The sequence below is a fragment of the Vigna unguiculata genome, chromosome 2 (genome assembly GCF_004118075.2).
Source record: "Vigna unguiculata cultivar IT97K-499-35 chromosome 2, ASM411807v1, whole genome shotgun sequence".
NCBI classification, from domain to species: Eukaryota; Viridiplantae; Streptophyta; class Magnoliopsida; order Fabales; family Fabaceae; genus Vigna; species Vigna unguiculata.
Window position 1 is genome coordinate 26,611,573 of NC_040280.1, and position 26,842 is coordinate 26,638,414.

The 26,842-nt window shown below is 28.6% G+C and overlaps 2 protein-coding genes across 2 annotated transcripts; both read right to left on the minus strand.

Moving 5' to 3' along the window:
- Window positions 1-3,263: 3,263 nt before the first annotated feature.
- On the minus strand, window positions 3,264-4,311 carry LOC114170353 (RING-H2 finger protein ATL8-like). Its single transcript, XM_028055831.1, has one exon. The coding sequence runs from the start codon at window positions 4,160-4,162 to the stop codon at window positions 3,371-3,373; it is 792 nt and encodes a 263-aa protein (XP_027911632.1). The 5' UTR covers window positions 4,163-4,311; the 3' UTR covers window positions 3,264-3,370.
- Window positions 4,312-13,786: 9,475 nt separating this feature from the next.
- On the minus strand, window positions 13,787-18,717 carry LOC114174020 (MLO-like protein 10). Its single transcript, XM_028058752.1, has 15 exons — window positions 18,194-18,717; window positions 17,547-17,604; window positions 17,220-17,446; window positions 16,801-16,917; window positions 16,555-16,615; window positions 16,346-16,434; window positions 16,073-16,147; window positions 15,901-15,989; window positions 15,625-15,674; window positions 15,495-15,535; window positions 15,044-15,217; window positions 14,702-14,737; window positions 14,549-14,616; window positions 14,400-14,460; window positions 13,787-14,321 (listed from the first exon to the last, which is right to left on the minus strand). The coding sequence occupies exons 1-15, from the start codon at window positions 18,407-18,409 to the stop codon at window positions 13,887-13,889; spliced, it is 1,797 nt and encodes a 598-aa protein (XP_027914553.1). The 5' UTR covers window positions 18,410-18,717; the 3' UTR covers window positions 13,787-13,886.
- Between the last annotated feature and the right edge of the window lie 8,125 nt (window positions 18,718-26,842).

Below are 26,842 nucleotides of genomic sequence, written 5' to 3' on the forward strand. Positions count from 1 at the left end.
TTTATGTCACCCTTTTGTCTTATCTTCCCTTTACATGTATGTATATTTATTTTGCCGCCATCCATGAATGAAAGTGTGTGATTTCTTGTTCCTTTTGGTGTTAAAAATGGAGATCCGAGATAGTGGAAAATGAGGAAGGTCACCAAAATCATTAATACCATTGATTTTGCTATGTGACCGTTACTAGGTAATGGTTCGTAGCCAACAAAAAGGGAAAAGAGTGTGAGGGTTTTCATGTGTAACAAAACAAAGGGAAGAGAGACACATGCATGGAGACAGAGAATAGAATAATGGAGTGTTGAGAAGAGAAGAGAAGAGAAGAGAAAATGGTGTTGTTTGGGATGAGATGAGATATACGAGCTTTCCTTTTCATAACTTGTTTCTGAAGTTCTTCACTCACCATTCTAATTACTCTTCAGACGGGATTGATTTAAATGCTATATTCACGTCACTTTTCAACACCCAAAATATCAACTATTGTTTCATTAATTACACTCACCTTTAGATCACACCATAACACATACTTTTCCAAAAATATGTAAATAAATACCAAGTTTTATGACAAATTTATACGGTTTATTGCGACACACGTTTCTTCATTATTGGTCGAAATTGTGCTGATGTCAGTTTGCTATGAGATTTTGTTAGAATTGTCAAATAATCTGGCATGGTTTCGTTCGATTCATTGATTATATATTGTTTAATCAGTAAATTAATCTAATTTGGTTCACTTACCTGTGGGTCAACAAAATTTAAATTTGGTTCAACTCATTAGTTGGTTAAATAAGTAAATTTACTTAATTAAAAGAATTTTTTTTATGTGTAAAAAAAATTAAATTATAATTCTGATTAAAATATAAATAAGCTTTAATATAATCTCAAAAGGATGTTAAACTCCAAATACAAACTAAAATCACAAAAATACAAATAACCAATATGTTGGCTAAAAAAACAACCTAACTTGACCAAATGGAAAACTCAACATAATAATACAATCCATAAGGATGTTAAACTCCAAATGTAAACTAAAATCACAAAAATACAAATTACCAATATGTTGGCTTGACTAAAAGAACAAGTTAGCGTGATCCAAATGCAAAATCTAACATAATAAAAAAACACTTATATGACCCTTAATTTGTATCAACTCGGCTCACCACAGGTTCTATTCGAGTGAATTGGATTCTAAGTGGACCACATAAAAAATTAATCTGCACTGAAATTTGTAAAAAAATTTCAATTCAAACCCGTGATGGACTGAATTGATTTGCGAATTTCAACCCATTTTTACATCTCTAATTTTTGTATACGAAAATGCAATTTAAAATAAGAAAATTATACTTTGACTCTTATTTCTTTACTCTAATTTTTTATTTCCTTAGGTAACTTAGTATGGACTATTAATTCTTTCAAATTAAAAGATAGTAGAACATTAATTAATGATCCAAAGTCACGTTAGAAAATAAAAAATAGAATAATAATATTATTGTCCTTTAAAATATTGTTTCATTGATAAAAAATATTAATAATACATGCCATACAACTTTAATTAAGGAAACATAACACCTAATTCATTTGAAATCACTAAAAATATAATTTAAATTCATAATTAAATCTAATTTCAAAATTGAAACCCAAATTGATATCCAATAAAATTGGATTAGTAGGTCAAATTGAATTTCCATATCGATTATGTGACCCATCACACCTACACAAGTGTTGTTCATTGTTAATCACACATAAGTGTGTACGCACACATACTTCAATTACAAATAATTTATACGATCTTTTTTATTTCACTACTATAATTATTTTGCAAACTAGATTATAATATAATAAAGTTAAAAATTACATAAGCTTTTATCTCTAAATTTAAATTGAAGTATTAATCGTCCTTCTCAGTACTAAACAAGCAAAACATAACAACGTAAAAAATCGTGTTAAAACGTAGCACCCGTAAAATCAATATCTTTGCGTTGAAATTATAATGCTAATATTTCATAACCTTTGTATTCATTTTAATAAAATATAACTTTTTAAGTACTAAAAACAGAATAATGATGATGAAAATTTTAAAACAATTTATTTGAAAGTCGTAAGTTTAAATTTCACTGTTTTTTTTTTTGTATATTAAAAACGTATTATTATTGTCTAATTGATATGACATCTACAGTATTTGTACCTTCAACTTTGCTTCGTCAAAACGACAAAATCAATGCTTTGCCTTACCGTGCGCACCATTGCAACTCGAACATTCTCGACATTGTCAAAATGAACACCATCGTGTCTTCACTGTGACAATTTAATTCAATTTCTTCGTACACCAATTAATTATAAATTGGTAAACTTTGTAACAAAAAGTTTCTCACTTTTTCAACTCCAGAAAGGTAAAAAAAAAAACTTACACATGGGTAATAACTGTAACTTGTACGGAAGATAATCCTTCCAAAGAAATAAAAATCACTCGAAAGATAGAATTGGATAAATTGATACCCATTTGGTAAAAATATCTTCATCTAACTCTGAAAAATATCACTCAATTAAAGCGTGAATAGTGAGTATTCATAAAATCTAATTTGATTCCTTTAGTAAAAATATCTAAATTCAACTCTAGGAAAAAGATATTCTTGTTGTATAAAATTGGTAAATGCTTTTACTAATGACAATTAGGGCATTAAATTCTTAGATAAGATAATAATCCTTCCAAAAAGCAATAAAACAACACTAAATTAAAGGATGAATAGTAAGTTTTGGATAAAATCTTTAATTTAACCAACTTTCCCTACTAGATTTATCCTTTTCAGAAAAAAAATGTGGCACTAACTGATAAATAAAAAAAAGGCACAAAAAAGAACACTCAACAACAAGCAAAGCCATCTTTTTCCCTACACATTTTTTTAACTCCGTTATCTGAAATCATTAAAAAGACTGAACTCCAATCATTTCAATGTTAAAAAGATAGGGTTTTCACTTTTCATTCTTACACAATCTTGCATTTCTGTCTTTTAATATAGTTTAAAATAGGTATTAAAAAAACAGTGTTTTTTATGCCATCACATTATAAAAACAAAATACTGTACTAATGACTGATCTTTAGACACCAACACAGAATCTAAGTTCCACCTAAGAGTGATGCAATGTTAATTTTAGAAAACAGTGTTTCACTTTCACACTTTCAACTTTTTCCCATTAGGTTAATTACATCAGTGTCTCACTCACATGGTTATCTTACGCGCCAATCTAATCTGTGCAAGATACAGAAGAAGAAGAGAAAAAAATTGCCAGAATTCCGATCTCTTTGATCCACTAACTTGAAGGGATTAAAAGGTACAAAAGTAAAAAGAAAAACTAATAAATACAAAAACTATGTTCAGGGCAAGAACCCACTGTTCGAGTGATGGCTATGGTGATGATTCGCGTGATTACCACTTCCACCGCCATCACCGTTGTTATTATTGCAATTACTTATCGAAGCAGCATTGCTGTCTTCTCTAGACTTCAATTCGGGCTCGCTGGCGCCGCTTCTTGAGGCGGTGGCCGGAAAGCGGCCGCACTTCTGACACCTGGCGACGGCGAGGACCTGGCGGCAGGAAGGGCAGGAGGAGTGGGACCCGAGCCACCTGTCGATGCAGGACACGTGGAAGCCGTGGCCGCACTGCGGCAGAACCCGAATCTCGTCGCCGGCGGCGAAATCACCGAGGCAAATCGCGCATTCCGACGTCGCCACCCACTTGCTCGGGTTGCTGTCCACGTACGCAAACCTCGGCAGCGACTGCAGCACCTTTTTCTTCAGACCCTTGTTCACCACCGCCTGCCGCGGCGAGTTTCCTCCTCCTGGCCCTCGCCGGAGCCACGCGCACCGCGCCACGGCCACTAGTCCCACCACGCAGATTAAAGCGCACAGAAGCGCCGCCAGAATCACCACGAAATCAGACTCCAGGGCCACCGCCTCCGGCGGCGGAGCCGCCGCTGTCATCGCGGAGGCGTTGTCGGCAGATTTGAGAATTCTGAGTATGCGCGTCATTTGTGTGAGAGTGTGTGTATCTCTTGTTAAGAAAGGTGTTGAATTGAAAGAATAAGAGTGTGAGAGAAAGAGAGAGTGAAGTTTTGGGTTTTGGGTTTGGGGGGTTAAATAATTGAGGTAGGTATTAATAGGTTGCATTGATGGAGGGTTTGGGGTTGATAGTGGAAAAAATTGGGGTTAGTGCGGTTGAGGATAAGGGATTAAGGGTTGCAAGAAGACTTGAGTCAAGATCATGACTAGAAAGAAGGAAGATAGAAAGAGAAAGAAGAAGTGAAGGAGTTGTTTGTTTGTTTGGTAGGTACAACAATGTGGCCCCTTCTGCAAGTGGGTGGGGGTGGTAAGGGACAAAACTCCACATAACTTAACCCTTCCCCAAACCCCCTTCTTGCCTTATCTCTTAAGCCCTATGTTTTCAAAAACAATAAAACTTCTTTTCCTTTTTATCTTTTTTATCTGCGAGTCCCCGCATCGAACAGTGTAACTACATGTAAAACCATTTAGTGCTATTTAATATTTGAGTTGTTGAAGAATAAAGTAAGATATGAGAAATAAATTCATAAATTCGAATCTCATTTAAAATTGGTGCAGCCCAATTAAGGAGGAGAGAGATGAATTTGTAGCCAATTGCGGCACAAAAATTTAAAGGTGGGATTTTGCAGCTGTATCTTACTACCTCAGCATCCTGATTGTGTGATCAACTTGTGGGCGTTCAAAACCACAAGTTTACCTTTGTTTAGAGTTCTTAAAAAGAGTGCCGATAATGTAAAAAAATAACCAGTAGTTGGCCCTCTCTCTCTTTTCGTGTTTCTTGGAACAAAACATAAACTACTGCTCAGTACACACACCAATGTTCTCTCTGCCCATTTCTCAGAAACCTGTTTTCTATTGTCCCTAGTCATTTTTTCCTCAGTCTATTTAGTATTATCTCATGAATTTACCCAAACCCAATAATTAAAATTTTATCTTTTTTATATATGTATATGTGAAATACATGTTAACATCAGAAGAAGATCGTAGATTCTGGATACAGGTGGAAAGCATTGCGCTTTAGAAAAAGTTGATGTAAATGTGAGGTGAAATAGAGGGTGTTGTTTTAGCGAGTAGAGAGATGTCTAATCCGAACACTAATCCACCCCATCTCTTCAGCCAAATTCGGTTTCTCATGCAAGGAATTTTTTTCCCCCTTTTTGGTGGGAGAGAAAGAGAGGCGCTTTAAAAGATGGGTGGAATTGATTGCACATAAAAAAATTGTCCCCATAATGGGTTGTGTATGTTTGGGAAAAATTATAAGCCTATGGGTATATGGTAAGTTAACATAATGTAACACGAAGTTGAAGCAGTGACAAGAAAGAAAGTGGGAAGGAGGAGAGGATTTGAGGCAGTGCGTTTGTTTTTTATTTTTAGGCTTTTGAGTTTTGGTACTTTGGTTATGGCACTAAGGCTCGTTAAACATGTGCAAGTGTCTGAGAGGGTGGGGTATGGTCGGGCCTTTTCGATTCTTGAAAAATCAAAAACATTTGTTTCTGAAAAATAATAGTAATAATTTGAATAGTTAATGATGTTGCAACTCCGAATCAATGATTGACAGGGAGTGAAGGGAACGTGAGTCCCATTATTTGTTTCTGAATTGGGCAGTGGATGCGTGACAGTGCAGAAAAAAGCAGCATCGTTTCCTCTTTCACCATGTGTCCTTGGGTACGAAAAAATAAGAGAATAATAAGAAAGATGTTTGAACATTGATATATATTTATTTGTTGGAGTTAATAGTTCCATTGCATGATGGAGGAAAGTAATTGGTGAAAGAAAAGGGTTGGCACTTTCTGAGGAATGGGCGGAGAGAGATGCGTGATGGAAGAAACATGAAGGAAGATGCAGCAGAGCACAGGGTGTAAGTAAGAAACAAAAGAGAAATGTTTAGTCAGAGTGGGTCAAGTCAATATTTATTTAAATTCTTCTTTTTAACTAACAATAAATATACAACGGTTTTATTAACCTAAAATTAATAATCAGTGAAGTGAGGAGATATGTTTTTATGCTACACTACAAATATGTTAAAGTGTAGTAAAAATAAGAAGACAACTTAAAATTGTGATTTACAATCATACTCCTGCATATATAGTTTAGAAAATGATGTTATGATTCTAATTATTTTTATATTTTCATCCTTTATTTATTGACGTGGTTTAGTGTGAATCATTGATTAATATACCACTGTCTTTATTTTTGAACAAATTAATGACCCTGTCAGGAAGTAAAGATGAAAGTAAAAAAATGAGAATCATAGTATCATTTTTCATATTTTTCATAAACTCTCGTGGTATACTCATACGAGGAAAAAACGAGTTTCATGAACCTTAACACATCCAAAGGAAGGAAAAATAAGTTTCACGAACCTAAACGCACTGAAGGAAGAGAACAAAACCAAAAAACCTAAAAATGACTCATAATGACAAGATAGGCGACAATATTATGAATGGGTCAAGTACAAAATACTGAAATTAACCTTATTTAAGGGCTATATAGGTTACAATTCACCATAAAACTATAACATATACTTTGGGTGTCTAATTATAGACTACAATTCATGTAGTGAACCGTAATCTATACCTAGACACCTAGATTATATAGGTTACGATTTTATTTGAACTATAAGCTATTCGTAGGTTTGATCTTTATCAGGTTTTTGGGTGTTGTCTGGTGGTTTTCCAAGTCTACAAGTGAGATCTTGTTGTACTGTGTTGAGACTCTTGTGGGATCTAAGAGTCTTGGTGTTTGTTTTTGAATATTTTGAAAGTGTAATCTTGTGGATTGTGTAAATCTTTTGAAGTAATGCAAGTCAGGCTCAAGTTACCTTAATAAGCTGGATATAACTCAGTTTTGAGTGAACCAATATAAAATTTTGTGTGCTTGAGTTTGTATCTCTTTCTCCTCTCTTGGTTTTTAATATAAAAGTTTAAGAAATCTGATTTTAATAATCTTTTAAAAGTTCTTGAGTGATTTAACGTAATCTGAGACTATGTTTCCATTTGTACTGTTGATTGGAATTAATCTTGATAAGTTTCAAAAATTGTTTCTAAGTTAATCATCAAATTCATATTTCTGCAGAATTTTCCAATATTTTAATTGACTGTTTTTATATTTTAAATTGTTGAAAATACTGATTTGTTTGGTTGACTATTTGTTTAATGAAATCAATTTGTTAACTTTGTTTTCAATAGATTGAAAGTGCATGGTTCAATAGTAATTCCATTATGACTTCTTTGGTATTCTGATTCAATCAAAGATATTTTTACAAGTTTAAAAGGAACTAAAGTTGTTGAAAAGGCCAATTCAACCCTCCCCCCTTATTGGGTAATTACTTCTTTCACCACTTACAAAAAGAAGAGGAAAGTGTTTGTGTTAATGAAAGAATGGTTGTAAAAGTACTCCAGAAGAATGCTAAGTTGAAGAAGAAGTTGATGGAAAGGAGAAAAATGAGTCAAATTAAGATGTGGTTTTTCCTAGTATCATGGGTGTTTATTGTTATGTTTTGTGTTTTATTTGTCATGAAGATCAATTGTAAGTGGTATTTACTTCGTGGGCAGTGCCTAATGAACGTTATGAAATATTGTGTGTTGTTAAAGTCAGTTGTAACCAGTCTTTGTGGTGTAAGTTTCAGTATTATTAGTCTTTTTGTGTAAGTTTTAGTTGTTTTCAGTCAGTGTGTGATTGGTTTCAGATATAAGTGGTCTTTCTGTTATCATGAATAAATAACGTATATGTTTTAAAATTTGACCTCTATGTTAGTACCTTTGTGGTAAATCTCATTCATCATACTAATACAACACAAACACTCAAAGAACATAAACAAGATATTTTATAATTCACAGCAACATCATAAAGAAGATATTACGTTATATTTGATTTAGTCATAAAGATAAGAAATGGTCCAAACAAGTTGGTCATGTTTGTCCCATAAAAAGTTTACACAAAAGCTTATTCAAAGTTAGCTACAACATAATAACATAGGTCCCGAAACACAACTCCCCAAAGTTACAAATAAAATTAGGTCCACTATCATTGACAATAACAAAATAACACAGATCTCAAAATAAGTCACATGGGTTGTCTAGGTGGGTTGTTGGAACTGGCTTGAGAGTCTATTAAAACTGTTGTGGTTGCTCCTACTTTCTTAGATCTCTTTCCTTCCCTACTAGTTGATGTGTGTGATGTGCTCGGGTCGTAGATTTGAACATGGTTTTCCTTGTCATTTTAGATGCACATTCACTTCCAGCATTGTTCTTGTTTTTCTGGTCTTTCCTCTATCATTAATATGTATTTATTAGGTTAAATATTTGTAATTAAACTTTAAATATAATGTACATAGTACACATTTTTTACCTTGTTGGTTTTTGCAGTTTTGCAACCTCTAATGTTGTGTCCATATTGGTTACATTCACTAAGTAAAAAAAAAAAACACCCAAAGGGTAAAACAAGCGTTTTGGTATCAGTTTAGGGGAAAGAAATTTAATTAAAAAAAACATGTGTCAAAATCAGGTCACCACTCGTGTCAAACCCTTTCCTAGTGAAGTGGAACATCTTTTGTCATGCAATTTTTTTTTAATGCCATCCAAAAATAGAACCAATACCACTAATTTTGAAAATACATGACCAATGATCAATTTAAATTTTGTGTCAAATTTCAGATACCAAAACCGTATTTTTCCCTTGAATATTTAGCCATGAAAGAAAATCTCAATCGTATTTGATTGGATTTTCAAAATCCTTACTTATAGAAGTTAATCATAACATTGATAAATAGCCAAAATTTTATTTGATCAATTACACATTTTAGAGAATGATTGTGAATGTTTTCTCGTGATTAAATATTTGTTTATCTGATTTCAATAAAAGAATTCCTAAATAAATCTTTTATTCGAAAATACATTATATACTCTACTTTAAGATCTTTTATTGTTCACATTTTTTTTTACTTCTATACGGATTCTCGAATGAAATAGAAATTTTAAAAAATATATAATTCCCACAAGGATGAAATAAGTATATCTAGCATATTTATCGCTGATTTTTTTCTTATATATAAATTTTAGAAATTAGGAAATATCAATTCATAACGACTCAAAATGATTATTATTATTAAAGATATGTAATTTAGTTTTATATGAAAATTATGTACATTTTCTTATTACTAATTTCTATTAATGGTTTGTATGAATACCTAACCTTTGAATAGTGTGACACATATAAACATAAACGGTAAAAAGACAAAGACTTTTGTAAAGAAAACTACACAGTTCTGACTGTATAGTTCACCTCCCGCAGTGTTTGTTTGACTAAAATTTTGCCACTTGGAACCTTTTATCAGATTCATATCTCACAGTGCGAATATAAGTAGCTGCAAAAACATAAGCTAATTGATATTTTTTAAGATCGCACATTTTTTATAGAGAACATAACTGTGTCCAACAATAAAAACATTTATAATATGATGGTAGGACTAGGATTTTGTTTACACAAAGGAAACATTTTCTTTACCAGAATTTGCTTTGTAATGTGAATGTGAATATGCATCGTTAACCTATCATTTTGGCTTCGAATTCAACGCACACTGACATGGTCATTTTCGCTACGGTTTCCTTTCTTTTTCTTTCTACTTTCTTTTCTCAATCCCACAAATATTTAAGCGATCATTACAATTCCACTTCCCTTCCATTCTAATACACTCGATGACCGAGTCAAACTGAGTTATGAGGGTTAATTAACTATGAATTAAATTAATGAGTAAGAAATTATGTAATTCAGCTTAACAAGTTTAGATTTTTTTATTGGTCTTTTTAGTGCTGTCTTCTGCTAAGTATTAAAAATATATTGTGTTAGTATTTTAAATAATTTTTTAATATATTTTAAAACATCAAAATTAGTGATAATCAGTATATTATGAAAACACAATAAAAGAATAACACAAAAAAAATCAAGAAAGAATTCAAATTCCAGCTTAACTCATTTTATATTTACGAATCAACATGTTAAAGATATTTTGTTTTCTTAATTTATTTTATTTAGTTATTATTGTACATTTAAAATAGGTTGATTTCACTTTTTTTTAAGCATGGTTAAATATATGTGTTTTTATTTTATTTTTATTATATTTGTTCAATTGCTTTGAATGATGAGTTGTAAATTGATGACTTATTACGATCTTAGTTAATTTATCCACAAACTAAACTATAATTATTTTATGAGACAATAAAATATAGTCAGGTTGAGTCAACCAATTACATTGTTCTTGTATATATTGTTCAGTATATGTTATTCTTTAATGAATATTGTTTGTGAACACTTGTATAGGAAACAGAATTGTGTGTAATTGGTTTAAGTGATTTGTGATCATTTGTAGAAAAAAAAATTAAAAAAAAAAATGAAATGAGAAGGAAGAGTAGATATATGGAAATTATTTGGCAAATTATTAGTTTATTCTTTGTCTAATATTTGATTTTTTTATTTCAAAATAACTTCATTTATCGGCTTTTCTATAATTTTTTTATAATTAATATTGAAAATTAATTATTAATGTTATTAAATTATTAATATTTTTAAGGCTTAATTATATTTTAAGTCCTTGATAAATTTATATCCATCATATTATTATATTGTCATATTGTTATATCACTATATTGTTATATCGTCATATCGTCATATTATCATATTCTCATAACGTTATATCATCATATCGTTATATCTTCATATTGTTATATTGTCATGTTGTTATATTGTTATATCATTATATCGTGTTATTGTTATATTGTCATATCATTATATCATCGTATCCTATATCGCCTTATTGTTATATCGTGTTATGGTTATATTATCATATTATTATATCGTCATATCTTCATATCATCATATTGTTATATTGTCATATCGTCATATCGTCTTATCGTTATATCGTCATATCGTCTTATCGTTATATTGTCATATTATTATATTGTTATATTGTTTTCTCGTTGTATCCTCATATTGTTATGTGATCATATCGTTATATTCTCGTATCGTCGTATTGTCATATTTATAAAATTTTAAAATTATAAAATCATAAACTATAAAATTATAATTTGTAAAACTTTTAAATAATAAAATTACATTTGATACAATTGAATGAGGTGACGTCAAAAGGTAATAACCACGTCAACCATTTGATAATCACACGCCTAAGTTAGTAAAGAGGTTAAAAGCGACGAGATTTAATCTAAATATTTAGATTTATTACTATATAAATGTATTAGAGAGTCAATTAAAAATTTTAAAATTTATCAAGACTTAAAACATCATTAAACATTTTTTTTTAAAATATTTTTGTTTCTCAACTAATTTTTTAATAAAAAATATACATAAATTAGTTATTTCAATTGAATTATTCAAATAGATTAATAAATTTTCTACTTAAGTTCATTGTCTTTGCATTAAAATAGACCACATCACTTTTCATTTATGTTTTTTTCCAAATCATTCTAAACCAATCATGTACTTTTCACATAACAAACCCAAGAATTTAGTAACCCTTTATAATTTCATTTTTATTTTGTAAACAATCAACAATTTAGTTCAGTCTTATTTTCCTCCAAATTCATTAAAATTTTATTTTGAAAAAAAAAAAAAAAAAAATATATATATATATATATATATATATATACTTATCTCATCATAATATTTATTTCATTTTTAATATCACAAAATTATTAATAAATATTTAAAACTATTTCGGTCAACCCACGAATCACTTCAAAAGCAAAAAAAAAACAGAGATTTAATTATGTTGAATACATGATAAAATTGAAATTTTTTAACTAAGTACCTATTAAATTTTTATGTCATCAAAATTCTAAAACTTTTAAATTAGCTTTGTCCTTAGATTTTACTGTCAAACTGTATGGCATGATAGTTCCTTTTATATTGTGATTATCATTAAATATAGTTACATAATATTTTATTATATTTTATTATTATAAGAGACTTTAATTACCGGGATCTCCTTTAAAGATTTATAATATTTAGCGAAAATTATTTTCAAAGCAAATTAAAATTATAAAATATAAAATTAAAAGATTAAAAATATATAAAATTATAAAATATAAATTTATATAATTAAATAATAATAAAATTATCAAATTATTAATATAAATAAAATATACAATTTTAATTTCATAGTTTTTTAATTTTTTAATTATCTAATTTTACTGTTTATATTTTTATATTCATAATTAAGCTGTTATAAGATATAAAATTATATAATTATGAAATCGTAAAATTACAAAAATTATAAGATTAAAAAATTATAAAATTTTGAATTTATGATATTATGACATTATAAAATTATAGAATATAAAAATACGAAGTGTAAAATTAGATAATTATAAAATTATAATATTAAAGTTATAAAATTGTATTTTTTTATTTTGTATTTGATAATTTGATAATTTTATTATTATCTAATTATTTAACCTTATAATTAATAACTTTATATATTTTTATCTTTTAATTTTATATTTTTACTTTTATAATTATAATTTATTTTAAGAATCATGTTCATTAAATACAGTAAATCTTTAAAGGAGATTTTCATGGTTAAAATATCTTATAATAAAGTATTATGTAATGACATTTAGGTAGAATAACCGTGTAAGATAATGATCACACATCTTACAGTTAATAGTAAAATTTAATGATAAATCCTCAATTAAAACGTTTTGTTTTAAAAATTTGAAAGACTCAATAAATCACAAAACTTTAACACGGACTAATTTAACTCAGTTGAAAGTTTCCAATTTATCAAGAATTCAAAATATAATTAAGCAATATATATATATATATATATATATATATATATAAGTATTAGGGTTAAATATGTTTTTTTTCAAGTTTTAGTAAAATTTAGAATTAAATTCTCTTCAAAACTTTTGACCAATTTCGTCCTTCATCTTTAGAAATACATGAGTTTAATCTTTTTAACCAAATTTTACTAAGTTTATCTAACATTTCAAGTGTATTTCATGATAGTATTTGAATTGTTTATATCATTTGACACATTTTCGCTTCAATGTTAACTCAAATGTTATCATAAAACGTGTTTGAAATGTCAAATAAGCTTATCAAAATTTGGTTAAAATGACTAAATTCATGCATTTTTAAAAACAAATGACTAAATTGGTTAAAAATTTCAAAAAATGACTAATTCCAAATTTCACTAAAACTTAAAATATCAAAACATATTTAATTCAAAGTTTTAGTACAAAAATGGAGGGGCGCTTTATGGTGGTCTTTCCAAACAAAGAAAAGTACATAATAAAAACCAGAGAAAAAAAGATTGTATTTATGTTTTGTAAAAAAGTTTAATTTAAGTGATTGTCAAGAAACAAAAATACAATTTAGTTGTACATTTATAATATTTTGATTTAACTGTATTTTTTAGTTATTTATGTACCGTAATGGTGTGCTTTTCAGTTTTTTAAGTATTACACGGAGAAACTTTAATATTTCATATGTGGATTATGTGCTTTATTTATAATAAATATCAGTATAATTCAGAGACACATTAAAGTAAAGAATGGACTCATGATTAAAATATTACAATTGCAATACCCCATAAATAAAAAATACAATTAAACTTAATACTTCTTTTTACCTTTATTTAAAAGATTCATTCTTCATTTTGGTTCTTGTAGCCTTGTATATCAAAAGTATGAACTTCAAAAACATGGATATATATAATGCGAGGGCGAACAGGGGAAAGTGAATTATGCAGAAGAAGAATGTACAAAATCCACGTATCTAAATATAAATCAAACAAAAAAAGATGAATATATGATTATAAGTTATGTGGTGGTTTTTCCACAAGATCACTGGGTTTGAACGAGAATTCAGCTTCCTCACTAGAGGTGGTTTCTTCCTCAGTGTGGTGTTCATGTTCTTGTAGTTGTTGGTGATCGGCATGATCCACTCTCACAATGAAGCTGGTTGTTTGGGACAACTCAGGAGACAACTCAACATCGGACTCATATTCATGATGTTGATCCTCGTACGACGGCGAGCGGGTGGAGTGGCCGGTGGTTTTGAAGCGGTGAAGTGTAGGCCCAGAAGGGTGCACTGCTGAAGTTGAAGGAGTGGGGCTTCCAGCAACTGATTCTGCATTGGACTTTCCCAGCTTCACCACCCTTTGCTTCTTTTTCACCGCCATGTGCCAGTTCCTTAGAGCCTTGTTTGTTTGTTCGTCAAAGATCGCTGTTTTCATCCTTGAACCCATCTGCGTGTGTATGTCAAAGTGTGTTTTCAATCATCAACAACATGTATTATAGAATGAAACAAAACCTTGTAGGTATACCTGAGTTACAAGAGCATATAATGGGAGGGTGATGTAGCTGCAGAGACATAGCATCACAATCCTGCATAAAACCCATCAGAATTAATAATCAAATTAACTATGATTTTGTCGGAGCCATATCCATGAGAATGTCAGAAGAAAAGGTTTACCCTAAAGCTACTTTTATTGTTGCAAGCCTGTAATCATTACGGAAACAGTTTGTCACCCCAAATGAATACTGCAGGTAAAGAAAGTTTTATTTGATTATTCAAGAAAATAGACAACAAAAAGCACATAAACCATTAACCAATGAGCTTCATTACCCATATCCACAAGATATATGTTACTTGGAACGCATTCTGCAAGTGTAAGAAAACCAGTTAGCTGTTAACTTTTCTGAAACATGAAATAAAGCTCCTTGAAATATACATTTGAATTTGAGTTTGCAAATTCAAACTACTGGAAAATGTCATTGCTCCTATGCTGCTTAATAGTTTATCAGAAAAGAATATGATTTGCGTGAACATGATAAGGTTGCATTCAACTACAAGTGAAGGCTTATTTGAGAACCTCTACGCGAAAATATGGTTTTTTTTTCTTCAGTAAAATGGTTTTCAAAAACTCTTCTATTAGTTTCTAATACGAAAAGAAAATCTATTGAATACCTGGAACAAAGCAAAATGAATAAGGTGAAGGACTAACTGTGGCTGACCAAACCAAAAGTATTTGTCTGACCCTTGGACAAGAGGGATTCCTTGGACAACTGCATGTCTGTCGGTGATTTCAATCGCCATCTTTGCCAATATGGCTTGAAGTTTTGTTCCAACTACCAAAATTATCTGCAACCAATCAAAGGACTCGTAATAGTTTATCCCTGCCAGCCAAGTTGAGAATTTAATAATGGAAAATAATTTTTTAACAATAAAATTTTGACAACTTTCTCTAACAACTTGAGGTGAGATCTTCTAAATGGTCTTCCATTCTTCCATTTTCTCATTTTTCTATATTTCAAAACCACTTAAAAGATATCACCTTAAGTTATAAGTAAAAATTATCAAAATTTAGTTGTCAAAATATCATTGTCCTTTAATACTACACATAGAGCAGAATGCTTACAACAATAGGAATTGCGGCTGCCCAAATTGTAGTGCGCCATCCTGGAAATTATATTAATTGAACTTAGTTGAATTTTCAACCACAAAATCAACAAATTCCATAGGACACCAAAGACAAACAAGTTGCTTACCATTAACATTGATGAGAAGGTAAACTACAACTGATGCCCAGAGAACAGGACTGTCAACAACAACATAGTAAGCACACATGTCAAATCTTCAAGAAAAAAAAACTTACATAACAATAATAGGAAAATGATATTATAACAATCAAATTTTGACAACTTTCTAGGAAGCCACTTAAAGAAACTCAGATTATAATAGAAAATTATCAAAATTTAGTTGTTATAGTATCATTTTCATAATAATATAAGGCTGCGTGTACATTTTACCGTTGTTAGTGTTACCTGACTCCCACAACCACCTTGAAGTCATCTTCAAATGATCTTTTGATATACTTTTGGAAATTAAATTTACTTCCAGGAGCCAAGTGTACCTATATATGTTTATTTATAGTTCACTGTCAATATAGAAGAAAAGGTAAAAGAACATACTCTTCTACAACAAGTGTTGACTCACAGTGATAAACCCGTTCCGCAAAGTCTGGTAATCAGTCTTAGTTACAGACCTATAAAACTGCCTAAAGAAGCATCGCTGAAATTGGAAAATGAAAGATGTGTTATCATTACTTTAAAATAAGCATGACTTTCTAAACTTGCTCAATTTATTAATCAAATTGGTGCCACTGAAGTTACCACCTTTCTGATTCTTTAATAAACAGTACATGCCTATGATGGTGGCTCTATGTTGTAAGAAAATTTAGACTATAGAGATTAGTAAGATTGGTCCTACAATATAGAAGAAAATGGGAATCTTTGTCCATAAATCTGCATGAGCTCTCACGAATGATGTTTCATGAGTAAGCCTAAATCTTGAAGCAGCTGCACACATAAACAGGAAGTGCTCAAATATATGCATGAGGTTTCATGCAAAACTAATAGTATTGCAAGTAAAATTGAAGGTAATAAACTGATAAACATATACAGTGTTGTAACCCATACCACTGGCGAACTCATAATTATGAGATGAAGTCTCTGCCTCCCATGCCTTCCATCCACGTATCTGCAGAAAGAAAACTCTAAGGTTTGGAACTTCTACAGAACTATAACGGGGTTTAGTTTCATCTTTTAGACTAAAAGTTCGAAAGCAAGAAGAAAAAATGCATAAGGTTGAGTAACTCTTATTCCTTGCACAGAAATGGAAGAAATATATGAATTAGTCTAAAAGATATAAAATAACAAACAGACCTTTAGTCTTCCAAGAAGCATTGTGATAGCACTGTAAAGCACATGAAAAACTGCTAAGAAGAATATTAGAATGTGTAACTGGTGCAAACCATTCACGGATAAAAGTGGCTCATATCCCTGTAAACATCAACAATTATATAAGCGGCTATTTTAGGTAGAGTTGCAAGTACATTCTTTACAGTGTTCTACTTATAAATAAATAAACAAGACATATCAAAATACATTATAACTACAAAGAATGGTTGCTATAAAAGATTCGCATAAGAAAAAACTGTGAATAAACATTGAGAAATAAAAGAAAGAACTACCCTGATAAGCAGTTGTTTCAAATAGAAAATTCTTCAAGGCAGCACTACTTAGTTTTCAAAAACGAACAAAGAATAGATGAAAAAGAATAAGGGAAGATAGTTGTAAAATACCTCATTGCTGCATTTAAACGAGGTAGTATCAGCAGCTAAATATCTACGTTCATAAGACAAAAGTTTCCTACGATGTTTGTCTCCATTGTCTGATGCCTTTTCAGCATCCTTATATTTATATGGACATGGCAACATGTTGTCTGCCAGCTTTTGAGGTATACATATTTTGACAATGTAACTCTGCCCGAAAGTCAAAAGCAGAGAAATGAAACCCAAAATCATCAACTCTGCAGGAAAAAAAGAATGAATAAAATATACTAAAATATGACAAGTCAAATGATTATTTCACATAAAGCTTGAAAAGAAGCCTTTGACTTGAATTATTACCAGCCTTGACCTTCTCCAGAGCTTCGAGCAAAGCCTTCTTTTGCTTTTTTCCAAGCCACTGAACAAATTTTCAACCGGTGAGAGACAGAACACCACAACCAGAGAATTCCAAAACACACCCATCATAATCATTGATCACAACAAGGAAAATGGGAAAAGAGACAAATAAAATCCACTCATATTAAAACAAGAAACAGAAAAATAATAAACAAAAACGTCTATTTAAAATTGTGTAACAACAAACTTGCATGAATTATTATAACCATAAATTGAATAAGAAAACGCTTGATTTTGAGTAAATCAATTTATTTGTATGGAAGAAGACAAAATTTCAATCAAAATTCCTGTTTTGAAAATTTCTCACAGACAAATCAAGGGAAAAACGTGATAAGGCACATAATGCCACAACTAACTGTTGACTAATCATCTCAAGCAGAAAAAAAAAAAAAAAACTTTGATATGAGAAATTAAGTTGAAGGAGATAAAATTGAGGGCAAGAGGTACGATGTTTTTTTTATTTCTGAAACGGATTGAAGAGATGGAGAAAAGACAGTTGAATTCAATAGCAAACGCACAGCAGAGATTTAATGAAAGCCATAATTACAAAAAGAGAGATTCAGAGTTTCATTCATTCATTAATTGCGTACCGTCCCAACTTTGTGGAGACTTTTTTCGAGTGTTATGGAAACCAAAATGAAAACAGTGCACACGACAGCAACGGCCCACGTTGGTGTCTGGTCGAGCTCTCTGGAACTGCTGCCACCTTCACTCGCTGCCATGGCCGAACCTCCAAACCATAATAACCACAAAGGCAGCACCACCACCACACAAGAATACAGCTTTCTAAACTTTGAACTATTCATGGAAAATTACAACTAAGGGAAAAGTGGGTAGCGAAAAAAAATAAACTTTTTTCAATGTTTCATGTGAGAATTAGGTGTCGGTGTTCCTAAGGGAAAGGGTAAAAAGAAAGAGGCTTTATGCAGGGATTATGAGTGTCTGTTAAAAGGATGAAAAGAACGTGAGAGGCGCGTAAAAGGGTAGGTGGAGATCGGAGAAGAAGCATGTGCCGTTAGAGTGGTAGCGGGTTCCTCCACCAGCTTCAGATGAGCTCCATGATTATAGAATTTCTAATGTTTTAAGGAAAGAAAATACAAATAATGTCTCTCTCTCTCTTCTTTATTAGAGACATTACCTTAAATAATAAATATAAACACAAGTTGCTCTCTCTCTTATAATATTTAAAATAAAATTAAATAGGAAAAAATTAAATTAAATTCGATACTCATGCTAAAAAGTTTCAAAAATTCTGTTCTAATTTATTAATTTATATGTAACTTTTGGGTTGAAAAATAAGTAAATTACGTAGTTGTAGTTGGCTTGGTTTAGACTTGAAATAAAGAACAATGTTGATAAGAACAATTTAATTTCTCGATAAAATAAATCAGATTATTTTATTAAGAAAAGTTCAAGCTTAGAGACTATTGGTTGATTAACTATAAACAAAACTTCTTCGAACAATTCCATGTTTATTTTAAGTTACAAAAGTTGACTGAATTAATTACCTTAGTCTCCTGAAATTGATATTATTTGTAGTGTCTTTCTTTTGACACGTTCTATATGTGCATGAGTTTTGATGTGAGAATTAAATAATGCAGCACGATCAAGTGGGTTATGATGCTCATATAATGTTATTATTTATAGATAAAAAAAATGTTATGCCATTCTTTTATATGAATTTTCCATTTGAAAATGTAAAGAACGACTTTTTTTTTTATGATCAATGTTTTTATATACTGTTTTAAGGTAAGGCACTGAGAATAGTGATTAAAAACAAGAAAGTCAGAAAATAGTTTATGCTGAGGAACAGGGAAACATACGTGTTGAACATTTTTTGCAAACCGACACTCTAAACGGCCAAAAACGCTGAATCATTTATCTTTGATTTCATGTTTCACAGTTTGCATCATAATTATGGAGCCAAGTTTCATCATGACGGTTATTACAGGCAATAGAAATAATATTTTGACACAAAAAAAAAGTGTTACACGACTCTTGATTTCATTATTTTATTTTAGCAATAAAAAATAGGTCTATGATTAAATGTTATTAAAAATTAGTTAAAGAATAATAATAATGATCGTGATATGAGTATAAAAAAAATAATAAAAATATGTAATGACAATTTTGATTAATAATTTTTAAAAATAAATAATATATTTAAGTTAAGTATAAATTTAATGTTTAATTTTATATAAAAAGGATTTTTTTTTTCAATTGATTGTAAGATAATATTAGTATTTTTTTTTATAGGATTGATATGTTTTTGGTTTCTTAACTTTTAGTTTATTTTGAAACTTTGTACTAATTTAGTCATTCATCTTTCGAAATGTGTGAATTTAGTTATTTTAATCAAATTTTGTTAAGTTTATTTGATATCTCAAATGCGTTTCATAGTATTTGACTTAACATTAAAGCAAAAATGTGTCAAACAGTATAAACAACTTAAAGATCCATCAACATAAAAAGTTCTCTTTTCTGAAGCTCCAATTATTTTCTAAGTAACTTTCAAAACATATTATCAAACATTTAAATCTCTTCAATTATATCTCAATTCTAAATAAAAATACATAAAATATTACATAATAAATGTAAATTGTAAAATATATTAAAATTAATAAAAGTATTAGGAAGTAAAATAAGAAAAAAATCTATAATTATAATAATAAAATTTTAATTTAATAAAATAAAATAACGCATCACTAATGTTAATAATTGTGATTGATTTAATTTTACTCTAAATTTATGTATTCACATGCATATTAATAAAAGTGGACCTATTAAAAGTTTGAATGAATTAAATCGCCATTAACGTATCTGATTTTCAGTCATTTAAAAAATATGTTTTACATTTCAAACCCTCGAAATAAAAAAGAAAAGAATTACAAAGTGGGGTTAAACTATCATTTTTGTTCTTTAAATTCCAGTTTTTGCCGTATAGAAACTTAACCAGCTTCACCTCACCATTTTCAACCATGAATTAGTAAGTAAGAAACAATGTATTTCCACACTTTGATTATTTCCTCACCATCAAATCATAGTTATAGATATTATGGAAATTATATATAATATATATAGGGACATTAATTAGGATATATTTTCACAATTTTTTCCTTAAAAAGTTTATTAAAGAAAATATAAAAATCAATTTATAATCTTTGTTGGCTAAAAATACTGTATAAAAACTAATTTGTAGAAATGTAATAGTATAGTTCCTTTAAATTTTGACTGTAAAGTGTGCATAAACTCATTTTAAGTTTTTTTTTTTCTGTATTTATGTTATTGTAGTCTATAAAATATTGTAAGTTTATGTTGTCATTTATTTTCTTTTCTCTTTGTAGAGTTTTCATTTTTGTCGTATACTAAATAGTTTTTTAATTAGTGTTAGGATTAAAAATAATTGTTTATAAAAATAAATAAGGGTGACTATGCAAGAAAGGGAAATGCAGATAATAATAACTTTGATGAAATTTAAAATTATGACTATTCTGTTTATAGACCTAGGTATTCTCATAAGAAGAAGTTAAAGAAACCATACATAAAATAAATAGTTAAGAAAAAGCTAGAAAAGTTTTGAATGAATCTGATTTATAATTATTTGGTAAATTCAGCTACACGAAAATAATGTTATATATGTTTAGAACAAGATAGCAAATAAGAGTTTAGTCATTAATTTTATTGTTTTTCAAGTTATGTACAAATATGAAAGTTTTTTTTTTTTTTTTTTAAATCTCTTTCATTGACTGGATCTTGTAATCCTATGCATTGTATTGAGATTATGTAAATATATTTGATTTTATATATGAGTTGGATAACCCTTATAGCACGAGTATCATCATTTATTTATTTTATCTTTGTCGTTAAAAATTTAAATTTAATTTAATTTCAGGTAAATTTTTTTTTCTATTTGAAAATAAATAAAAATAGAAAAATGTGAAAAAATACTTTAAACTATATATAATTATTGAAAAACATAAGAGAAAGAAGTCTAATTTGTAAATCTCCCCAAATGTCAATAATAATTGTTAGAAGAATGTGAACAAAAATAAGTTTAGCTTGTTCAGGTGACCACCTCTTTCAAGATTCAAATCTTTTAAATTAAGATTTAAGATTTTTCAAGGAAAATTATTCAATAAAATTGATGGTAATTAGTAAAATTATTCTGTTAAGTATGCAAAAATTCAACTCAAATATTTTAATGATGGTCATAAATATTTTTTAAAATTGGATTAATATGTTTTTCATCCTTTAATTTTGAAAATTGAAATTAATTCTTCTTCGAAATTTTGAAAATTTTGATCTAATAGTCTCCAAATTTAAAAATAGGTGGATTTAATTCTTTTTAAATAAATTTTGTTATTTTTTTTTTAGGTTTCAAAAGTGATAGCTAAAAGATTATTATTGTGCGTGTGAAACGTCAAATAAACCTAACATAATTTACTTAAATGGATTAAATCCACATAATGTTGAAATTAGGACTAAAATGGACCAAAACTTAGAAACTAATTTTAACTTTCAGTTAAAACCAAGATTAAAAAAGAAAAAACATATTTAGCCTTCAAAATTGTATCCACTGTGTACACGTTAATTTGTAGTCACTTTTTTTAACTCATGTATATAATAAAATTAAATTAAAAACATAAAATATATATTAAAAATTACATTATTAGTGCTGATAAAGAAACAGTATTAATTTTGGTAACAGCTAAGAAAACGTCTCACTACAAATCAAATTTCATTAGATATAGAAAGTATATCTAGAAATCATAATTTTTCAAATGACTTTTATATTCAAATTTGTTACACTTGATCCAATGGTACTGCAATATTATTTGATTGTTTTGTTAAACTAACCGTGGTAAATGATCTCACTTAAATTAATATTATATAACATTCACAATTAATATTTTATGGGATGCAAACTTCACCAAATAAGATCTGTAACTGTGCCGTGACATGGTGGAGAAGAATTCATCACAATATTTTCTTTTTTTTAATATCTAACTCATTATTTTTAACGCATTTTTTCATTAACTACAAAAAATAAAAATTGTAAAACTACATGAGATTCGTTGAATGGTATATATGATATCTATAAAAACATATTTTAAATAAATTTCAATTAAAAAAATGTGTTTTTAAAAATATAGTGGAATGTTTTTTTTTTTTTTTTTACATCTCCTAATAATCTAATAATTTCGGGTAAAGACAAAAAAAAACGTGAGTTTCACGACTATAGAAAATGGTGAGAACTAACTCAGAACCTTCAATTAAATATAGTATAACAAATTGAGATTCGGACTAAGCAATCCATATATTAAAATATTCTATAAAATATATTAGGATGAGACTACACATATAGGTCTTTTGATAAATGATATTTATATTCAATTAATTTTTGAATAAATATTTGCTTGTTTTCTTTAATAAACCATTTTTTATTATTTTATTTTAAAATATTACAAAAATTTAAATTTACATAAATAATACCCTTCTTTTGAACAAAATTTTTAAAACATAAATTTAAAAATATAACCCATATCATAACCTTAACCCTAATCCCACCATAACCTATTCATCATAACCCTAAATATGACATTAACCAAGTAGTCATCTTATTTATTTTTAAATCATTTTTTGTTCTTTTTACTTGTATACTAATCATCTTATTCATTTTTATCCAATGTTAGATTTGCACCTCATAGTGAATCCTAAAAATTTGTTCTTAATGAGTTTTCAAGTCATTCTACTTATATATTTGTCATCTTGCTCACTTTTACCCTGAATCCACAACCCTTTACCTTGAAAACCCTTCTCCCTATATATTCATCTTACTCTTTTTCACCCTGGTCCCTAACAGTAACACATTTTACTTATATATTCATTGTACTCAATTTTACCTTGAACCCTAACCCTAGCCCCTCAAACCCTAACCTAAACCCAACACCAACCCCAACCCAAACCCTAACAAACTAGTCAACTTATTGATTTTTAACTGATGTGGGACTTCGTACCGTTGAATACCTAAAGCCTCTCCACTTAGTTTATGAGTCACTCTACTTATATACTAGTAATTTTACTCATTTCTAGTCGATGTGTGACTTACTCCTTATATACTAGTCATATATTGTTCAATTTTATCGGATATGGTACTTCAATTTCATATAAGTGATCTTATCATTATTACCTATACAGGACTTTGGACACACATCAAATCCAAACAACATCTCTCTACTTATATATTCATCTTACTTCTTTTTACCCTAATCCCTAACGCTTATACTTATATATGTTGAGAAATCACGCACTAAAAATAGTAATTTCTTCAAGCGGAAGCACACACACAAATAAGAGCAGAAAAATAAATAAAAGCACACAGGAGATTTAATGTGGTTCGGCACCTCAAGGCCTACATCCACAAACACTCAACAAGAAGTATTATCACCGAAATGCAATTTTTCGAGCAAAAATTGAAAGCCTTCATACAATTTTTTATGGACCAAAATTGCAAACCCTTCAAAGTGCAATTTTTTGTGGACCAAAATTGTAAACCCTTCACAGTGCAATTTTTCTAGCAAAATTTGCAAACCTTTCAATGACACACAACTACCCAAGCTCCTCATACACCCAAGAGACCTATTAAGTTGTGGTGACAACTCTAAAACCAACTCTTTACTTTTATAGTATTTTTCTGCTACTCTCTTCTTCTTCTTCATATTACTCGATGTGGGACTTTGGTGAATACTTACTTGAGAACCAACAATATATTCATCGCACTCATTTTTATCTTGAACCCTGACCTAGCCCTTCTACTTGTATATTTATCTTACTCATTTTTACCATAAACCCTAACATTAACACCTTTTATTTATATATTCATCGTACTCATTTTTACTCTCCCAATATTTTTTTATTCTTTATATTTATTTTAAAATAATATTTATATATTATTTTATTCTTTATATTAATTTAGTTTAAAAAAGATTTTTAAAAATTTGAAATCATGTTTTCCCTCTATTTTGTTATTTCTTGTTATTGTTTATTTGGTTTCTCTCTTTTTCGTACCTCCATCCCTTTCTCACCTTTTTTTTTTTATCTCAATTTTCAACCTTAATCTCTCATCATTTTAAAAATCAAATTACACCAAGGCGAAATTGAGGAGTTAAAAAAATTTTGGATTGAACAATTTTTTCTTTTGAGTAAGTTGATTTTTTATCCCTTTTTTTCCGAAGCATTATGTTTCCTCTTTATGTAGCTTTTCTACGTTATAGTCATATATCTATCAATTAGAAATCATAAAATCATGATCTAATTATGGATCAAACTCTTCTTTGATAGATAAAGCTATTTTAGACTTTGAAGTTGTATAAGTGAAGAGCAATATTAAGAATCTACTTTAAGGTAAGGGAAACTAATCCTTTAAAAGTTGTTAATTTTCTTAAAATATTGAGTCTTAGTTTTGAGATTTAATTTAGGGTATTCATAATTTTATCTTTACCTAAACAAGTGCGAGATGACAAATTTATATTAAAAATAAGATAGAGGCTACATTTTTATTAACAAGTAGTAAGTTAATCTATATTGAAAGGGATATTACAACAAACTTTAGTTTTGATTTAATTATTGAAGATTTTAAGTCATTGAAAAATTGTAAAACAATGCTTTGACTATAGATAATTTTTGTTTGTTTTAATATATTATTGTTAATAATAAATTTTATGTTTCTCTTTTGTATATATTATTGTCATATATTTTTTAGATTTTACTATCATATATATTTGTTTTGAGTAAAAAATAATAATAAAAGGAAATGATATTTTTTTAATTATAAAAATAATTTATATATAAAAAATATAATTTGGTTCTTAAAATTTTTGTGAAAGTTGTATCGACCTAATCCTTCTTTTTGTATACTAATATAATAAGTTATACACTTTTTATACTAAGGAATAATCAATTATAAAAATATATAATAAATAATATAAACCCTAAATTTTATATTTATAAACTATATAGTCCACTAAATAATACACATGGAAAAAAATACATTTTTTGTAACGAACTTTAGTATGTGTTGTATTGTTTGTAACTTAGAAAGTATCAAATGCATCGCTGGGGAAAAGACACGATAAGGATCACTGGAGTAAGATTTTGGTTAAAATTTGAAAAGCATCTCTTAATACTCTTAAAAAAATGACTCTTTTAAAATTAAAATAATTTAAGAGATTTTTTTAATTTTAATCTATGATAATTTCGTTTGACTGGCTAGTTACAGTCCAGGTCAATTATTACTAAATCATCATGTCAACACCAGAATATTAAAAAAAGAATAATTAAAAGTAAATTAGTTTTAATAAAATAAGATTAATTTTATGTCCATATCGAAGATTTTATTTTTTCCAAAACTGTGCGAGAAAAATTTTATTACCTAAATATGTACATGAAATACCTAGTTTTATTTTTTTTCTTCAAATTATTTAGAGAAAAACAAACAGAATTTATTGTATTTCAGGTCTATTATTACGAATGAAAAATGGTCCATCACACTTTCAACACCAGTCAGTTAGTTCAGGTTTTTAACTATTCATTTCTAAGAATCAGCGTGAGGCGACGTATGACAATTAGAGATATTAAAATGAATTTTAATACATAAGTTAATCTATTTTATTATAGGTTTAAGTCAGGTTGAGTTGAGAATCCATCAATTCGTTATGAATTAAGTTAGGTTGTAAAATTTTTAGTTCACCATAAAATAAATTTGGTTAGATTAAGTTATTTTTAATCCTGCTCGTAGTGAAAACCCAGAGTTAACTTATTTTAACATTGACAAGTGTTTTTTTATTTCTTAATCACCCGGTAAATAAAAGAGATAAATAATTAGGTTTTCTTGTTCAATTAAACTTATATTTAAGCAATTCTTTATACATATTTCAAATATATATATATATATATATATATATATATATATATATATATATACTAAAAGGAACTTATGTTTAAGTTAAAATAATATTTTTAAAATAAATTAATATGAAATCATTTTTATTATTGGTGTAGGTTAATTTTAAATTTTTTTAAGAATACTTTTTCATATTTTATTTTCGCAAATGCCATTAAGGAAAAAATTATCCAAACATACTTGAACTCATTATTTTGACTGCCAATCACTTCTCTTTCATTTTGAGTAATTTAGATTAAATCATTATGAAAACAGAAAGGAAACAGAGGATTTGTAT